The sequence below is a fragment of the Xylaria bambusicola genome (genome assembly GCF_022495145.1).
Source record: "Xylaria bambusicola strain CBS 139988 unplaced genomic scaffold F5B22scaffold_48, whole genome shotgun sequence".
In the NCBI taxonomy this organism is placed as follows: domain Eukaryota; kingdom Fungi; phylum Ascomycota; class Sordariomycetes; order Xylariales; family Xylariaceae; genus Xylaria; species Xylaria bambusicola.
The window spans coordinates 283074-298122 of NW_025953601.1; the positions used below are offsets into that span (position 1 = coordinate 283074).

The 15049-nt window shown below is 49.4% G+C and overlaps 4 protein-coding genes across 4 annotated transcripts; 2 read left to right on the top strand and 2 right to left on the bottom strand.

Annotated features, from left to right (window-relative positions):
* Window positions 1-2081: 2081 nt before the first annotated feature.
* Window positions 2082-5688, bottom strand: F5B22DRAFT_399984 (fungal-specific transcription factor domain-containing protein). The gene is made up of 7 exons (XM_047971471.1): window positions 4914-5688; window positions 4503-4842; window positions 4373-4450; window positions 4003-4272; window positions 3282-3945; window positions 2954-3196; window positions 2082-2886 (listed from the first exon to the last, which is right to left on the bottom strand). Exons 1-7 carry the CDS (start codon window positions 5191-5193, stop codon window positions 2143-2145), a joined length of 2619 nt encoding a protein of 872 aa, XP_047827475.1. The 5' UTR covers window positions 5194-5688; the 3' UTR covers window positions 2082-2142.
* Window positions 5689-6448: 760 nt separating this feature from the next.
* On the bottom strand, window positions 6449-8552 carry F5B22DRAFT_659252 (WD domain-containing protein). The gene is made up of 6 exons (XM_047980187.1): window positions 8092-8552; window positions 7954-8027; window positions 7635-7873; window positions 7206-7575; window positions 7104-7148; window positions 6449-7051 (listed from the first exon to the last, which is right to left on the bottom strand). The coding sequence occupies exons 1-6, from the start codon at window positions 8208-8210 to the stop codon at window positions 6888-6890; spliced, it is 1011 nt and encodes a 336-aa protein (XP_047827476.1). The 5' UTR covers window positions 8211-8552; the 3' UTR covers window positions 6449-6887.
* A 159-nt stretch (window positions 8553-8711) lies between these two features.
* On the top strand, window positions 8712-12852 carry F5B22DRAFT_620824 (DUF1339 domain protein). The gene is made up of 3 exons (XM_047975869.1): window positions 8712-9323; window positions 9408-11576; window positions 11639-12852. Exons 1-3 carry the CDS (start codon window positions 8940-8942, stop codon window positions 12335-12337), a joined length of 3252 nt encoding a protein of 1083 aa, XP_047827477.1. The 5' UTR covers window positions 8712-8939; the 3' UTR covers window positions 12338-12852.
* Window positions 12853-13404: 552 nt separating this feature from the next.
* On the top strand, window positions 13405-14321 carry F5B22DRAFT_650003 (casein kinase II, regulatory subunit; the record flags this gene model as incomplete). The annotated part of the gene is made up of 3 exons (XM_047979254.1): window positions 13405-13464; window positions 13536-13781; window positions 13848-14321. The coding sequence occupies 3 exons, from the start codon at window positions 13405-13407 to the stop codon at window positions 14319-14321; spliced, it is 780 nt and encodes a 259-aa protein (XP_047827478.1).
* Window positions 14322-15049: the final 728 nt, after the last annotated feature.

Sequence of the window (15049 nt, forward strand, 5' to 3'; positions counted from 1 at the left end):
TACCTTAAGATGCAGCAAGTCCATATATGTATATGTATGGGAACGTGTAGATTTCGAGTACTTGTTCATCCGATTAGGTATTGCCCTCGCCGTTCTCTCGTCGCCGAGACAGTCTCGTAAGCGCTGTTGCTCGCCGTCAAACCTCGGTCTACCTACTGCTGCCCCCACTGCTGCTGGCACGACGGTCGATTTTGCTTCTGGCCGACGCAGCTTCGGCGCACCTTAACCCAGCCCATGTCGCATGCTGCCCTGCCAAACAATAAGGGATGGAGGAGGAGGAGGTATGATGGAGGCAGGGAGGGGGATATTGTATGTAGGTACCTAACACGACTGATTGGTAGGCAGGTAGATACCCAAGGTGGTTCAGTAGGTAGGCGAGGGGCGGTGGTGTTGGTAGTGGTGGTGGTGGTGGGTCGGTTATATAGCGAAATAGACGCGGAAAACGAGACACAGGACAAAATTGCTCAGCTCGGAACAGAAGCCGAGGCGACAGCAACCCTAATCACGGTTGTCTGGTGGTGGTTGTGGATGTGATTGTTGACGAGGACGTCGATTGTGGACTTGTGGACGTGTGGACGTGTGTTGCCAGTTGCGGCCCGGCGGCTTGTCTCGCGCGGTCGGAGATTGGGCAGAGAACGGCCATGGCAGGTATATGAAGGCTTGGGTCAAATCGGAACCATATCGGCCATGCGTGAAGGAGGTTGTTGGCTCGAGGCCACAAACATAAACAACATAGCCAGCGCCAGTCCTGGTCCTGGTCCTGGTCCTTAGTGCCAGTCGACCGGAGGGAGGGAGTGGATGGCCACGGGTGCTGGGACACGAATTGGGACACGAAAACAAAGAGGCTTAGTCTGCGAGATGGTTGTCGTCGTCGTCATCATCATATTGTCACATCGTGGCCACGGGGCTCTTCCGTCTCTGTCCCCGTCTTCTCTTATTGCCCTGTTGTTATAGCTCCCAGTAGTGGTGGTAGTGATAGGAATGATGGTAGTAGTGGTGATTGTTGCCAGAGACAGACGACATATCGATTCCCCAAGTTATAGGTACCTACTCCGTACATGCATGCGTTCTACTCGAATATACATGGCAGCTTACTTCGTACTGCGAATTGTTGCCTCTTACCTATCAGCTCATCGATGCTGTTGCCCCGCGGCGTTTGTCACCACATCTGTGAAACGTGCTACATACACACGATACCTATCCGAGTACCCAGGTAAATATATGTCGTAGATATATTTCGTCCCACTTGATCAACATAATCGAGCCTCATCTGTGCGTACCTATCTGTTGCAATCTTCGTCTTCGGTCACTTCGCAGAATACTGCCCACCTACATACATATATCGCATTCGATCGGACCATCTCGACATCTGCATATAGCAGCCATTATTCCAATCCGCATTTCCTACCACCATACGTATCCGATGCTGCAGCTGTACTTAACTTACACTGCTCACGGTATATACCTAGCTTAGCTGAAAAGCACCTCACTTCCGTCCGTCCACCCCCGCCTTTCTAAGCAAGCTACCCCTGCATGCGTAAATACTATGTGGAGGAAGGGAAGGGAAGGTAAAGCATCACGTCAGCAGTTCCTTGCAACACCTCGTTCTGCTAGGTAGGTCCCCAGGAAACAGAAACATTCGTGTTTTCTCTTCCTGGCTAGGTATTTAGTCATGTTGAACAAGTAATCGAAACCATGTCGAGAGTGGATATCAATAAATCGCTATGTGTCATCACCAGCCTCCCGCCCTTGATAACTATAAAAACTACATAACTATAGTATCGACATAGTTATAGTCCACGCAAATAATGAAGACCCCCTATAGAGCTAGCGCGTTAATATACCTACTTATACAACCTCGGGGCTCAGTTGCCGAGGACCCTTGCCCAGCCGCCATGGTCGGTCGGGGCTTAGAAATACTTCATTCATATACATTCCCAGCCTGCCAGCTCGTGCTCGTTCATACATACCCCTTTGCGCCACCCCATCTAAATCCGTTAAGATGCATCCCACGCTTCTAATACCATGTGCCCAGCCGACTGACCCAAAATAAACATGTATATATATCTGAAATCAAATAAAAACAAGAGGACAGGTTTAAACAAGTCGTTTTTTTCGTTCATGTGGATGGAGCTGGCTGCTCTACGTCCCCGCATCCCAATTCATCTCGACGCCGTCCATGGACATGTTCAGCCCCTGTATTATCGCTTCGGCGGTTCGTGGAGTCATCCCAGCCTGTCCGTTTTCCCACGCTGCTGACATGCTGAAGTCGTTGCTGGGGGTATCCGGGATGGCGAACGCCCGACCAGGTGTCATGCCGACGAAACCGTGATCAGGAAAGAATGGCGCTCTGGAGGCATCCATCTCTGCTCCCTGAGCCCCCAGATTTTGTTGTGATCCGATGGGACTCGTGTTGAAGGATGCACCGTTCGAAGGAGCCATCGCACCTGTGCTAGCCACGCTGCGTCTCTGCTCCGAGGCGTTGCTGCTGGAGTTTGGTGTCGGTCGGTTCGATTGTGCGTCTGGATTGGACGATACAGACATATCGTTTGCGTCGCTCCCTTGGGCCTCTCCGTAAGAGGTAAATATCATGGGCGGTATAATTACGCCGTTGACCGCGTCGTCAGGACCTATAACTCTTTCACGCGACGGTATTTGCCGCTCTCCAGAATACCATTGCTGTGTCCCAAATTGGTTACCCTGTGAGCTGTTGTTACCTTGATTTCGACGTTCCGGTTCGATTAGCTCCGAGGCATCGATGGCATCCGTTTTCTCATAAGTCATGAAGTTACAGCCCACCTCATCAAACACAGCTTCTACGCCGGTTCGGTGATTAGTACCATCAGATTTCGGTTGGTAGTGTGCGACGTTTGATTTCGGAGCCGGCTATTCAATCATGTAAGCCAGTGCTATTTCTTCAAGGAAGAGGGGTTCAAATCAGATAAACACCTACGCTGTCCGTGCTTCGCGGGAACGCAGACTTGAGTTTCGGAATTCGCATTCCTAATGCCTCTAGATCGACATCAAGCTGAACCAAGAACGACTCTGTTAAAGGGTTCTTTTTCTTCAGAGCGTTCATGGCCGCAAGGAGGAATCTTAACGAGTCTGCGGTCTGACAATCGTCTGGGCGGCTCTTCAGGTACTGCACAAACACTCTTGCCGCTACATACAAGCAGAAAGAGACAAAAGGGTTCATCTAGGGGCCTCGTAAGTATTTCTGAAATGTAAGTTTTTCAGAGACCTGAAAAGGACAATAGGCCATGAATAACTGAATGACATACGGCAGATATATCCAGATGAGACGTCATTCTCATTATACTCGCGATCTCATTCGCTGCCGTGATACAGCGAACTTTACTTTCTGCGCTGACTGTCGGTGGGAGTACATTCTTATCGGCCTTGAATATAGCGGCCTGATGCAAACATATCGTCGACGTGTGGATATTCATGTTTGTGAAAACGATATTTGGGTTATTCAGGCCAGTTGGAAGCTTTAGGTGGTTGGGGAGACACAACGAGGTATTAAGGAGTATGTTATCTAAAAGTCGATGTCGTTTCCAAAACTCGCCATTCATGTCGTGATCGCGGTCATCAACATCGGGGCGATGAAGGTGGGTGAGGTTGCGGCCGAACAGAGACGCCATTAGCACAATGCCGCCGAATGCCGACAGTTTGGCCGGCCCAGCCGGGGTCATTGCATCTGATAACGTTTGCGTTTGCTCGGGCCTGCTCAGATTAAAGGCTTCCTCGGAGGCGGGTAAGTTGGTCATGATGTCCCTTTCATCGACAGTCATCGGCCATCCTGTTCCGATGCTGGCGTATCTGTCTTGACAAAAGGCCATCCAAAATGTTCTCCGCCTTTCTTCCCTCTCCGTCCAGTCACGTGGTGGTGGAAGACACTGCTTGACATCCAGGCCATTACCATCAATCCGATGGAGGCCAATCCTATCCTTTGTAGTCAGCAGAGCTGCCCTTTGCATCACGCCTCTGAGTAGACCTTACATTTGGGCGAGGCGCACAGCTGCACCCGTGCTCATCCAAGCTCTAGGAAAGTACATCATCTTGAACTCATAAGAAGCTAGCAAGACATGCGTTTGGCAATGAGCAATTGTAATCGAGTGCTCACCATAACCCTTAATAGCATCTGCCTCGACATATTTGCGGGAGCGTTGATAAAATAACTCTTTGAGATCCTTATACTTGTCCGTAAGGGAACAGGCTAGAGTCCATATCGCATAGCGCAGCGCTACCGGTGGTCGTTGACTCGGTGCCCTAACAGTTCTAGTAAGCGGAAAGTATTTCAGGTAGGGGCCAAGGGAGTTTCGATGGTTGGTAAGCTTCACTCTGAGGGAATAGAACGAGCGGTACTTACAGATTCATTGCCGCCAGGTATCTAAATTTATGAATCATGGGTACAGATGGGTGAATTTTTTCGAAATAGATTTGGTGGCTAAAAGAGCGTCAGAAGAGTCCCTGCCTAGGGAGCATAACTGGGAACTCACAGTTCGTCAATAGTCTCTTGGGGTGGAAGAGGTTCCTCAAGCCCAAGCCCAATCATTTCCCACGTGAAACTCGGGTCCATGCTATTCATGTTGATAGGCATGTTGCTTGTGAAATTGAACTCATCCAATCCGTTTCCTTGGGGCGACTCTCCATTAAAACGCCATCTATCTATATCACGCTCGCCGGAGATCCCTATTGAAGGGTTGGCGACATTGAAACCGGCCGGAGTGTTTGTCTGATGATTTCGAGTCGGCTCAAATGTCACGTTGGGTGTTTTGGTAGTCTCAGGGCTTGCACTACTACTAGGTTCCTGGGTCTTCAATAGTTCTTCGACTTGCTCTGCAAAGATCCAAAGTCAGTCTCTTAACCATCCAGAGAGCGCGGCTTAAGAATGAAAGCCTTGCGCTTACTTAGCCTTTCCTCCAGGGCCTTCACATAACCTCGTTTGGGACCACTCTTTTTCCTAACCTCGTCATAGGCGCACGAATGACCAAGGCGTGTGCAGGTGCTACAGCTCGGTTTGATGCCATCACAGCGGAGCTTTCTTTTGCGACATATCATACACGCAAGCCTCTTGGGCTTGGGTACATCATTATTGCTTCGAGGAGCCGTTTGCGCCGTGGTGTCAGCAGGTGGGCTGCCATCAGTGCCTTGTGACGGCGATTCGGCAGGATCAGTCGTCGTGGGCATTATTCTCTGCCGTCAAGGGTTATGGAGTCAATCGACTAAGGACCGGCCTTGTTATCTGTTTGGTTGATATCGTCGGTTAAAGACAAGTCGTGGATGCGTAACTCGGCGCCTTGCAAACCGGCGCGCCGCATAGAGTCGCAAGAATCCCGGTCAATGGTACGGTTCAGCAACAACACCGAGGGTAACCTGTGCCCCGCGCATAAATATCTCGGCCGATTATGAGTGCCCGGCACTTTTGATGTCCGGCTTAGTCGAAAAGGAGATTCGCTAGCCCGGAGCGTCGCAACTTGTTTCGATACAAGGCGAGGAAAGAGAAAAGGGACCGATGTGTAGTGGGGCCGGCTTCCTGGAACGGAGGCAAACAAAACCTAGCTAGCTAGCAGTATCTGGGCAGGGGTCTGAGTCGACGAGACTCTTGTTTTCCGTCGGACGTATGCCTAAACGAGGTTATGAGACGGAATGAATGGCGAAAGCTGATGCTGAGGATAAGGAGAATGGTCTTGTTGGCATCACAGCCGTTCTTACTAATACACCTCGAAGGTCCCGCACTAAAAGTTGCCAAGATATATGACTGCTTACAGTACCTACACTACCGCGTTTGGTTCTGTATCCATACCTCTATCTAGGTAGGTAGGTGATCTGTACTAGACGCAATCAGAGGACCTAGAACATATCATATCATCAGACAAAGTCGAGCATCAGGAGCCCGTCGTTGCCATGAGCATCCTGATTCACATACACATGGCATGGTGGGAAAAGACTGTAGCATTCTGTCTAGGTTAGCCTTCAATAGATCCTTCGATGCCAGGGAGAAGGTAACGCTGGGGCAGTTCCGCAGTGGGGTCAGCAGCTGAGAATAGAAGACGCGGATAAGACGTGGATATAACGTGCCATTTGCGAATGCGTCATGCAGGCGAGGCAGCAGCAAGAGGACCACACAACCTCGGCAATTGGCTGCATCAATCGAGGATCGAAGCTGTTGTTACCTACCTATTCACCTACCGCTCTTTGGGGCTGGTTACCATGAGCCAGGGACCAAAGTGCAAGGGACTTTTTTCCCGTGCAAGTGGCGCAGTTAGCCAGCCAGTCGTAAGAAACAGTCTCGAGTCGTCCGTCCCGTGACAACCTCTCCTTGCGCGCCATGGCCATCTCTGCATACTTATCCATGCTTGTCAAGACCTTGTATGCCAGATCACTTCCAATCTCCGAATTGGTTGTATCTGTCCTGCTCGATTGAAACTCGGATGGGAGCTAATAATACCAGATGACTGCTTACATCTTTTCAGACTTGCACAACAAGTGCCTAGTTCTCCTTGTTAATTAAGTAGGACGCGCCGAGTTTCGCTATAGATTGGTATTGATACATCACGGTGGATAAACCAGATCGAATGCCTCTGTTGATTCGACACTGCTTGATAGCATCGCACGTACAGAACATGTTGGTACAACTGGTTCACCCACACGGAAGATTGCCAATATCATTGCCTGCTCCAAACTCGGAGTCAAGTTCATCCGCGCTGACACTGGATAGCGTCAGGTACCGTCACAACCTGTGCGACAGCCATTCGTGGCGTGTGCGTGCATGCCAACCTTAAAACAGCCTCCTCCCAGTCCAGCGTTGCATCTTCTGAATCTGCAGCCACGAGGTTCTTCATGATCCTTTAGTTGCGACAACGCCGTGCCCATCAGTCTTTCTATTTTCCTCCAGGGCTTGCCCCTATTGTTCTAAGACTACCTGAGTCAGTATATGCAAGAGCATATCGATTCGGCGCCCAAGCCACCATAGGGGACGACGTCCGCGTTTTATAAGTGCAAAGATGCTCTCCCGTTTCAGAAACGGTGATCTCTAATCCTGTGCCTGGGGCGTGTTAGCTATATCTATGAGAGCAGGCATTGGCCAGAAAACTGACCTTCATCACTCCCGCCAACGACGAAGAGACCATCCCAAGAGAAGGCTTGATATCATGTTAGTGCTATGTTTCCAGATAATGCAGACAGCATCTTGTGCATACATATACTTCGGACTGGACCCGTCATCTTAGTGATGGTCCGAACGCAGTTCCACTCGTTTGTCTCCCAAAGCGCAATAAGAGAATCTGTTCCGCCCGTGGCAAGGTATCTGTTGAAGGGGTGCAGCTCGACAGCGATACAAGACGAAGTGTGCCCGGATAGCATGAATTCGTTCTCTGGCATATCCTTATAACTGAACTGGTAGGCCGGTTCAAATCCCGGAAACGTGAGGATTCTAGTCTTGCCCTCTCCCGTAGTAGCAAATAACCTTTGACCACTCCAACAAAACGTAATGTCGTTGGTCATGGTTGGTTGCTGGTGTGTGGAAATGACGTTGGGTTCAGTTGGGGATAATACATGAAGTTTATTTTCCTGTACCTTTGTTAGTGCAAAAGTTATCAAGGATTTCGCAATTGAGGAGAATGGGGCACCTTGTTGCCAACGACGACGTGTTCTCCGCTGGGCGTCCAAGCCAACGTGAAGGTCTCTCCTAGACCTCTGACTTCATTGAGGACCACTTTATTCTTGACATCCCAAAACCTCGCGACCCCATCACTGCTCACGCTACAAAGCTCAAGTTCCTTGGCCGGGTTGAAAGCAACCTTTTCAATGGGTGCCGCATGCCCCCTGAGCTCCGTTGACTGACGAACATTAGGCTTCTCTACGTTCCCTTAGATACATCATTAGCTAGAGTATAACACAAAATATTGGCCTCAGTAATGAGCTTGGAGAATAGACCGGTCAACTCACAAACTCGCAGTGTCTTGTCTGTGCAGCCAGTGGCCAGGTATGTACCCAGAGGGTTCCAAGCAATAGTACGGATACTGAAACGTGAAAATTGAGACCTTATCCAAGTAAAATGTGCATTCGGGGCTGTAGAGTACTCACTTGTTAGGGGATTTGCTTGCGTTCGGGTCAAGATAAACAGTGGGCTGTAGTGATGGGAGGAGAGTCTTGAACCTCTCAGGAGCGACGGAGGTCTTTGTAGTTAACCGGCCTGACGCCATTTCTGGATATTGGTGGTGCCGCTATGATTCTGGGATGCGGGTATACAACAGACAGTATAGTATATGTTCTTGTCAACACGACTGCAAACTTACAACAGATGATTTCGAGTGTTTGTGGCTGGTGTGGATTCCGGTTTGAAGAAGTAGAATATTTCAGGATCGTTTCTGTTTCTGCTTCCTGCTAAGGCTAGTTGACCAGATTACAGAGCAAGGGCAATTGAATCATAGAAGAGTATCGAGGAAGCACTGGGCATAACTCAAGGTTCCAGCTGCCAGGTTTCAGTCTATTACATCGAATTGGATTGTTGTGATATATCGTAGCCTTTGGTACTGGGTGAGCTGCGATGAAGGTACTTAGGTACCTACACATCGCAGCTGCAGCTGGTGACATACATACCCACTTAGGTTAGCACCTAAGGGCCGACCTACCTACCTAGGTACCTACTATATTAGTGTGCATTGGCCTGCTGTAGGCTTCTTGGGTAGGCACCTCAAGGAACATGGGACGTCACGGTTCCCCTGTGGCACTCACCTTCCCATGCTTCACGATACCTCTTAAGTGTCTACCCAAATAGTTATCTGTTATCAAGCGCAGCGGCAAATCGACGTGCAAGACCGTCCAGGCTCAGCAAAACTCGTCAATCCGTCACCAAAGTTGCCACCGCTCCATGAGTCCCGTTCGTTGAGCACTTCACCTCGAATGTAGGCTCCCGGGCCTGAAGGGTAGTCATGTACTGGCCCATCGGGACTCCCAGGATCTATGCCACTACCACAACCCTTGCCGCAAGTCAAGATGGCAACATCGTCGTCTCTCACGATGGTCTGCCGCCGCGCAGCTTTGTCGGTAGCTCCGAATCAGCCGCAGCCAAAGATAATGACTTGAACTTTGAAGACCCAGATGTTGTTCCTCCCACGCCTGCTACTCCATACATCAGATCCATCGAGCACGACACTCCGAAGTTTGGTAATGCGGATTCTGGCATACATTACCTCGGTGCATCCAGCTCTGCTGTTGTGCCGACCGGGGAGCCCATTGTCGCTTTGAAAGTTTCGAGAACCGGTCATCTATTTGCTGTCATTACTGCCTCTACCCTGACTATTTGGCAGACCAAGGTCCGTCTTGCCCGTCTGATACCTCATCTTGCTCTAACTCGAAGCCACTTGTGATGGCTGCTGACTCCATATCTATATGTACAGCCTACTGTTGTTATTGCCATCGTTGTTCGACCCGAGCTTTCTTTGAAGACCTACGGTCCTAATGTAGACCTTCTCATAAGACCTGACTCGGCTATATTTGTATTACAGACGAGCTCCGACTACTTGATCACGTACTCCTTGGCCACAGACCAAGAAGCCAGAGTATACAAACCGCATTTCGTTGACCACACAAACATACAGAGGCGAAGGCAAAGCCATTTTGGCGGTCCCGGAAATACCACCCCTGACCAGATCCTGTTAGGTCCCGGAGAAGGCGCTGGCGTACGGGATCTCAGTGTGCGATTCCGTCGAGTAATAAAAGTAGACGCTGGTATCAATTACGCCCTCGCGCTAGATGATGAATTAGTTGTCGCCACCAAGAAGCCTGCAACAGTTCAGTGCATTCGTTGGACGCCAGACAATGCTTCTAGCCAAATAAGCACCGAGATTGTCAGTCGCATGGGGTGGCTCGACAAAAAGGCCTCAATACAACAAATGACACATGATCGTCCCATGAATCTCTCTACATGGGTTACAAACGACGGCAAAGCCTACGCTGTTCAACGAATCCCCCCTGCCCAGTCTGCTTCCGACATGGACTCCAAGAAGCTATTCAAAGGGTATTGCTTTCATAGCCCCCAGGGTCCAGATCACCAAGCCATCCGCGCCGTTGTGAATGCCCGATTTTCACTGATTGCGGTAGGATGTTCTAATGGAAGCATCCAAGTGTATTCTGCTCGGGATTATGCGGGGAATATTCCTCCTTCGCACACGCATAAAGCACCAGTATCCTCAAGCCAATCAGGTCGGCTCACTACGCTCACCTATTCACCTGACGGATATTGCTTATTTGCTGGCTACGAAAATGGCTGGGCGACATGGAGCGTATTCGGCAAATCTGCTTCCAACAGTTTCACCGCAGATCGCTCGGTTGCTCAGACTAATGGAGAGGGCTGGTTGACAGGCATTGCCGATGCTTGTTGGGTTGGTGGCGCTTCAGAGTTGCTTCTAATCGGCCAGAAAAGCGAGGCAATCTGGTCCCTCGAGATGGCTCGGAGTGCTGTGACAGGCTGTTACAGCCCACCAAACCTTTTCCGGACTGTGCTTCAGAGCTCATCCAGTATCATGGTTTACAGAGGTTATGATCTCCCAGATTTAACTAGCATTTCAGCTGAACCATTTCTCTGGCATACAACTAGGATACCATCCAATTACTTGCTCAATCAGTGGCCAATCAGGTGCACTGTCATCTCCCCAGATGGCAGATATGTAGCTGTCGCGGGGCGACGTGGGCTCGCACATTACAGCGTCAACAGCGGCCGCTGGAAAACGTTCACTAACAGCGCAATGGAGAATGAGTTTCAAGTCCGGGGCGGCATGTGTTGGTATCAGCATATCCTCGTGGCAGCGGTTGAGGCCAACAGATCACATGAACTTCGTCTTTATTCACGAGAATCTTCTTTAGACAACTCAAATATCATGTTTACCCAGCAAATGCCTGCACCCATTGTTTTGATCACGCCTTCTGGGGACGATTCTCTACTAGTATACACCTACGAGAATTTGCTTTATCACTTCGTTTTTGCACCTGTAAATGGCACCGTACAACCCATCCAGGTTGGACAAATTGCCTTCAATGGCATAGTGCGGTCTCCCGCGCGGGTGCGCGGGCTTAGCTGGATCTTACCTGAACAGCAAATGACGGACGGCGACCCGTCTCAAGACGTCGCCTATGCGTCAGTACTCTTCTTGGTTGATGGGAAACTCGTTCTTCTCCAGCCGTCCGTGAACCAGGGCGGTCAGCTCAAATATGATATGCGCGTCATTTCTCATAGTGTAGAATTCTATGCGAGCATGAGGGATCAGTCTTCAGTTTATATGCTTAATGAAAACAAAAACAACAGCTTTTCGTGGGAGATTGAGCAAGGCAGCCTGCGGAATTCTTTATGGTTATTTGAAGGGCAGGCGCTGAAGGTGTGGCCAGATATACATGACGTTCTATATGCTGCTTCAAATGACTCTCATAGGGAGCTGCCTCCTACAGTTGCGATCTCTCTTGATTTCTACCCGTTATCGATCCTACTAGGCAAAGGAATTGTGCTCGGGGTAGAACCTGATCTTGTCCAGCGTAGAGATATAAACTACTCATTCTTTCGATTCTCCATACGGGTGAGTAAACCTGCCACCCAGAGATTGAGCTACGCAATCATCTCAGCTAACAAACATCTTAGACACATTTGTTTCTACCCGATGTTTTACGGTCTCATCTCAAGACCAACGATGCAACGGCAGCCCTCGCCCTAGCTCGACAATACCAGGACCTCGAATATTTTGCCCATGGGCTTGAAGTGCTTCTACATCATGTTTTAGACGAAGAGGTCGACTTAGCGCCACCACCAGATGCAGCTCTTCTTCCAAGAGTACTGACGCTGCTCTCGTCATTCAAACAGTATCTTGATATTGTCGTTCAATGCACTAGGAAGACTGAAGTCAGGTCATGGCGAACTCTTTTTGCATACCTGCCGCCTCCTCAGGAGTTATTTGAAGAATCACTACAACGAGGTTCGCTGAAGACGGCAGGAGGCTATTTGTTGATACTACACACCTTCGAGGAGTTAGAAACTGCCTCAGAGCAATCCGTACGGCTGTTATCCCAGGCCATTAAGGAAGGAGATTGGGAGCTTTGTAAGGAGTTGGCGAGATTCCTGGCAGCGATGGATGAGAGCGGGGAAACACTTCGCGAGGCCATTGAGCTGGTCAACCTGCAAGTGGGCAAGGGCTCTGAGAATCCAGACACCATGATGAAGCTCGAAGTACCTTCGTTCAGGGGTAATGGCCATTCGAGGCTGCGACGGCAGCATTCGGAAGCGGGCTCGGATGGACAGTCAACTAGCGATATAAGTAGCCATGGGACAGCAAGTCCCATGTGAATCAACGACGAGCGGTCAATTAAATGGTTCGAATGTAAGAGTGTATAGATGACAGAGCCAGCCTTGTTTCATATAGCACCAGGCACGTTTTCAGGGATGCCGATACTAAGCTCTTCTTGGAAAGATAATAATGTTATTATGTTAGCCATCTTATTACATGCTCCCATCATGTTGCTTCGGAGATCTACATATTATTTAGTGATGGATACATGCTCATGTGCTGTACCTATTCCGGATATCTCATCAACAACAAAGTCCTTGAACAGTTACGCCTGTGACGTACCTACGATGTAGTGGTTGGGCACAAATGCCCTTAACAACGACATGAGCAGTACATGCCTTTTCGGCTCTATTAGCTCTCACAGCTAACTGTGCATTTCTTTACTTTTTCTTTTCTAGTTATTCAAACATGTTACCTCGCAACTACTACTAGTAGTCTCCTTGTCAGGCATGTGAACAAGCGTATTTGATAGATACCTATACTGGTAGGTGATGGCAGGTACGGTGGGAGTGGCTATATTACCCCTCACAGTGGATTCCTTCAGTAACTAGAACTTCTACTCTACAACATCAATAATATCCCCTTGGCAATCCATTCACTTATCATAGGCAGATAGGTAGTAGGTCTACACTGTGCAACAAGGCACTGTACCGTATCTAGCTGTCGGGTATCAGTGGATACTTACAGTGTAAGTCGTATATTTCTACTGTATAGGTATCCATCGTCCCTTTGGACCCCACCACAAGGAATGTCTGGTTGCATCCATTATCACAAGCACCAAAAGTTGAACCCCTCCAACCTCGCAGCGGCTCGCGGGCTCTCTATCACGTCTTTACCCGCGGTTTGTCCGTCCCATCGCGACAACTTCCTACTGCCTCACCCTCGTTCGACGCGCGTGTCCCCGCGCTACGTCCGACGCCCGACGGACCGGTAACTGACCTGACCAGGCAGGTAACAGTTGAGCTGGAAAGCATCGAGTACTATTACTACCCACACGGCACCCTGCTTGGGATCATCGTCGAAACCCCGAGCCTAAGACTTAATTATTTTCTCGCCCACAGCCACGATGATGGAAGAGTTCGCGTCCGAGTCCGACAGTGACTACACTAGCTATTGGCGAGATTGGGTGAGTCCTCGTTGTTCTCCGTTCTCGGCTGGCATGATGGCCCCCGGCTAATCCTCCTTTCCCTTCTCTAGTTTATTTCATCTAGGGGAAACGAGTACTTCTGTGAAATCGACGAGGACTACCTTACTGATCGGTTCAATTTGACGGGCCTTAACACGGAAGTTCAGTACTATCAGTATGCCCTCGACCTCATTACTGATGTATTTGATCTCGACTGTGACGATGACATGAGAGAGACGATAGAGAAATCAGCTCGCCACCTATATGGTCTTATACATGCCCGCTATATCGTCACGACGAGGGGGCTAGCCAAAATGGTAATTCTACGATATCCTCTGTAATCTATCATGTCCTGCCGCTGACATACCTCGTCTGCCCTCTAGCTTGATAAATACAAGAAAGCCGACTTTGGCAAGTGTCCACGGGTCTTCTGCCGGTCGCATCCACTATTACCAATGGGTCAAACTGATGCGCCCCATCAGAAACCTGTCAAACTCTACTGTGTTCGGTGCGAGGATGTGTACAATCCCAAGTCCTCGCGCCACGCCGCCATCGATGGTGCCTATTTTGGTACCTCATTCCATAATATCATGTTCCAGGTCTACCCGGCTCTTGTGCCATCCAAGAGCGCTGAACGCTACATCCCTCGCGTCTACGGATTCAAGGTGCATGCCGCCGCCACTCTTATCCGTTGGCAGAACAGCCAACGCGCTGATATGCTCAGACGGCTTCGCAAATTGGAGGTTGAGAGTGGTTTCAAGGAAGATATGGGTGGGGACGACTTGGATGAAGAAGAAGACGAGGACGAAGAGCTCGGTGCCGATGGGGCTCAAGATGCCATGCATGTCGTCGGCTAAGTGATAGGGATGCATCAACCAACGACGCATTGTGAATGCATGGATTTGAGAATTTAAATCTTACGCACCCGGAAATCCAGGAAGATGGGACGAAGGTACGACTCCATGACGGGATTAGAACAAGAGAGAGAGAGGGCAGAAAGGAAACAGCGCTTGGTACGGGACACAACACCATTACAGACACAAACAGCTAGCTGTTTGACACCCGATGCCTTTTCCTCCTCACGCACGTATGCGCTCGCGCGCGTACACAAAACACATACACACAAGTACCGGCGTTCTGAGACTGCATGCTATGCCAATTGGTGTTGACGGCGTTGGGTGAAGATTCCCTCCTCGTGCTGCTTTCTCTCTTTTGTAGTGTTTTCATTGCATGAATGGCTCTACTGTGAAGTTTATATCAGGATAGGGCAATAGAGCAAAACATGACTTCCGCTTTTCCATCCCTCGAATTCATCTACAAGTGTTACTGTATAAGGAACCATTGTCAGTTGGGACGGTAGATACACATTAGCTTACTTGATATTTCACTAGATATGCTAAGCTTGCGTAGATGAGGTTTGTTCTATTCCTTAATGTATATAATATGTATATAATATGCTACGCCTGGTGGCTTCAGTCCTGATTTCAATCAGGACGCGAGGAAACCAAGTTTTCCAGTCCTACTAATGCAATAATTCCCGACCTAAACGCCTTCCCCAGAGTTACTTGCTTTGTTGCGATATGAA

Excerpts from the sequence above, each read along its gene's own strand:
- F5B22DRAFT_399984 (XM_047971471.1), bottom strand. The coding sequence starts at position 5,193 with ATGCCCACGACGACTGATCCTGCCGAATCGCCGTCACAAGGCACTGAT. Across the intron at positions 4,843-4,913 it reads GGCCCTGGAGGAAAGGCTAA|AGCAAGTCGAAGAACTATTG; the intron begins GTAAGCGCAAGG and ends GGATCTTTGCAG. Across the intron at positions 4,273-4,372 it reads TACCTGGCGGCAATGAATCT|GGCACCGAGTCAACGACCAC; the intron begins GTAAGTACCGCT and ends TAGAACTGTTAG.
- F5B22DRAFT_620824 (XM_047975869.1), top strand. The coding sequence starts at position 8,940 with ATGTACTGGCCCATCGGGACTCCCAGGATCTATGCCACTACCACAACC. Across the intron at positions 9,324-9,407 it reads TGACTATTTGGCAGACCAAG|CCTACTGTTGTTATTGCCAT; the intron begins GTCCGTCTTGCC and ends CTATATGTACAG. Across the intron at positions 11,577-11,638 it reads TCTTTCGATTCTCCATACGG|ACACATTTGTTTCTACCCGA; the intron begins GTGAGTAAACCT and ends CAAACATCTTAG.
- F5B22DRAFT_659252 (XM_047980187.1), bottom strand. The coding sequence starts at position 8,210 with ATGGCGTCAGGCCGGTTAACTACAAAGACCTCCGTCGCTCCTGAGAGG. Across the intron at positions 8,028-8,091 it reads GCAAGCAAATCCCCTAACAA|TATCCGTACTATTGCTTGGA; the intron begins GTGAGTACTCTA and ends TTCACGTTTCAG. Across the intron at positions 7,052-7,103 it reads CGTTGGCGGGAGTGATGAAG|GCACAGGATTAGAGATCACC; the intron begins GTCAGTTTTCTG and ends AACACGCCCCAG.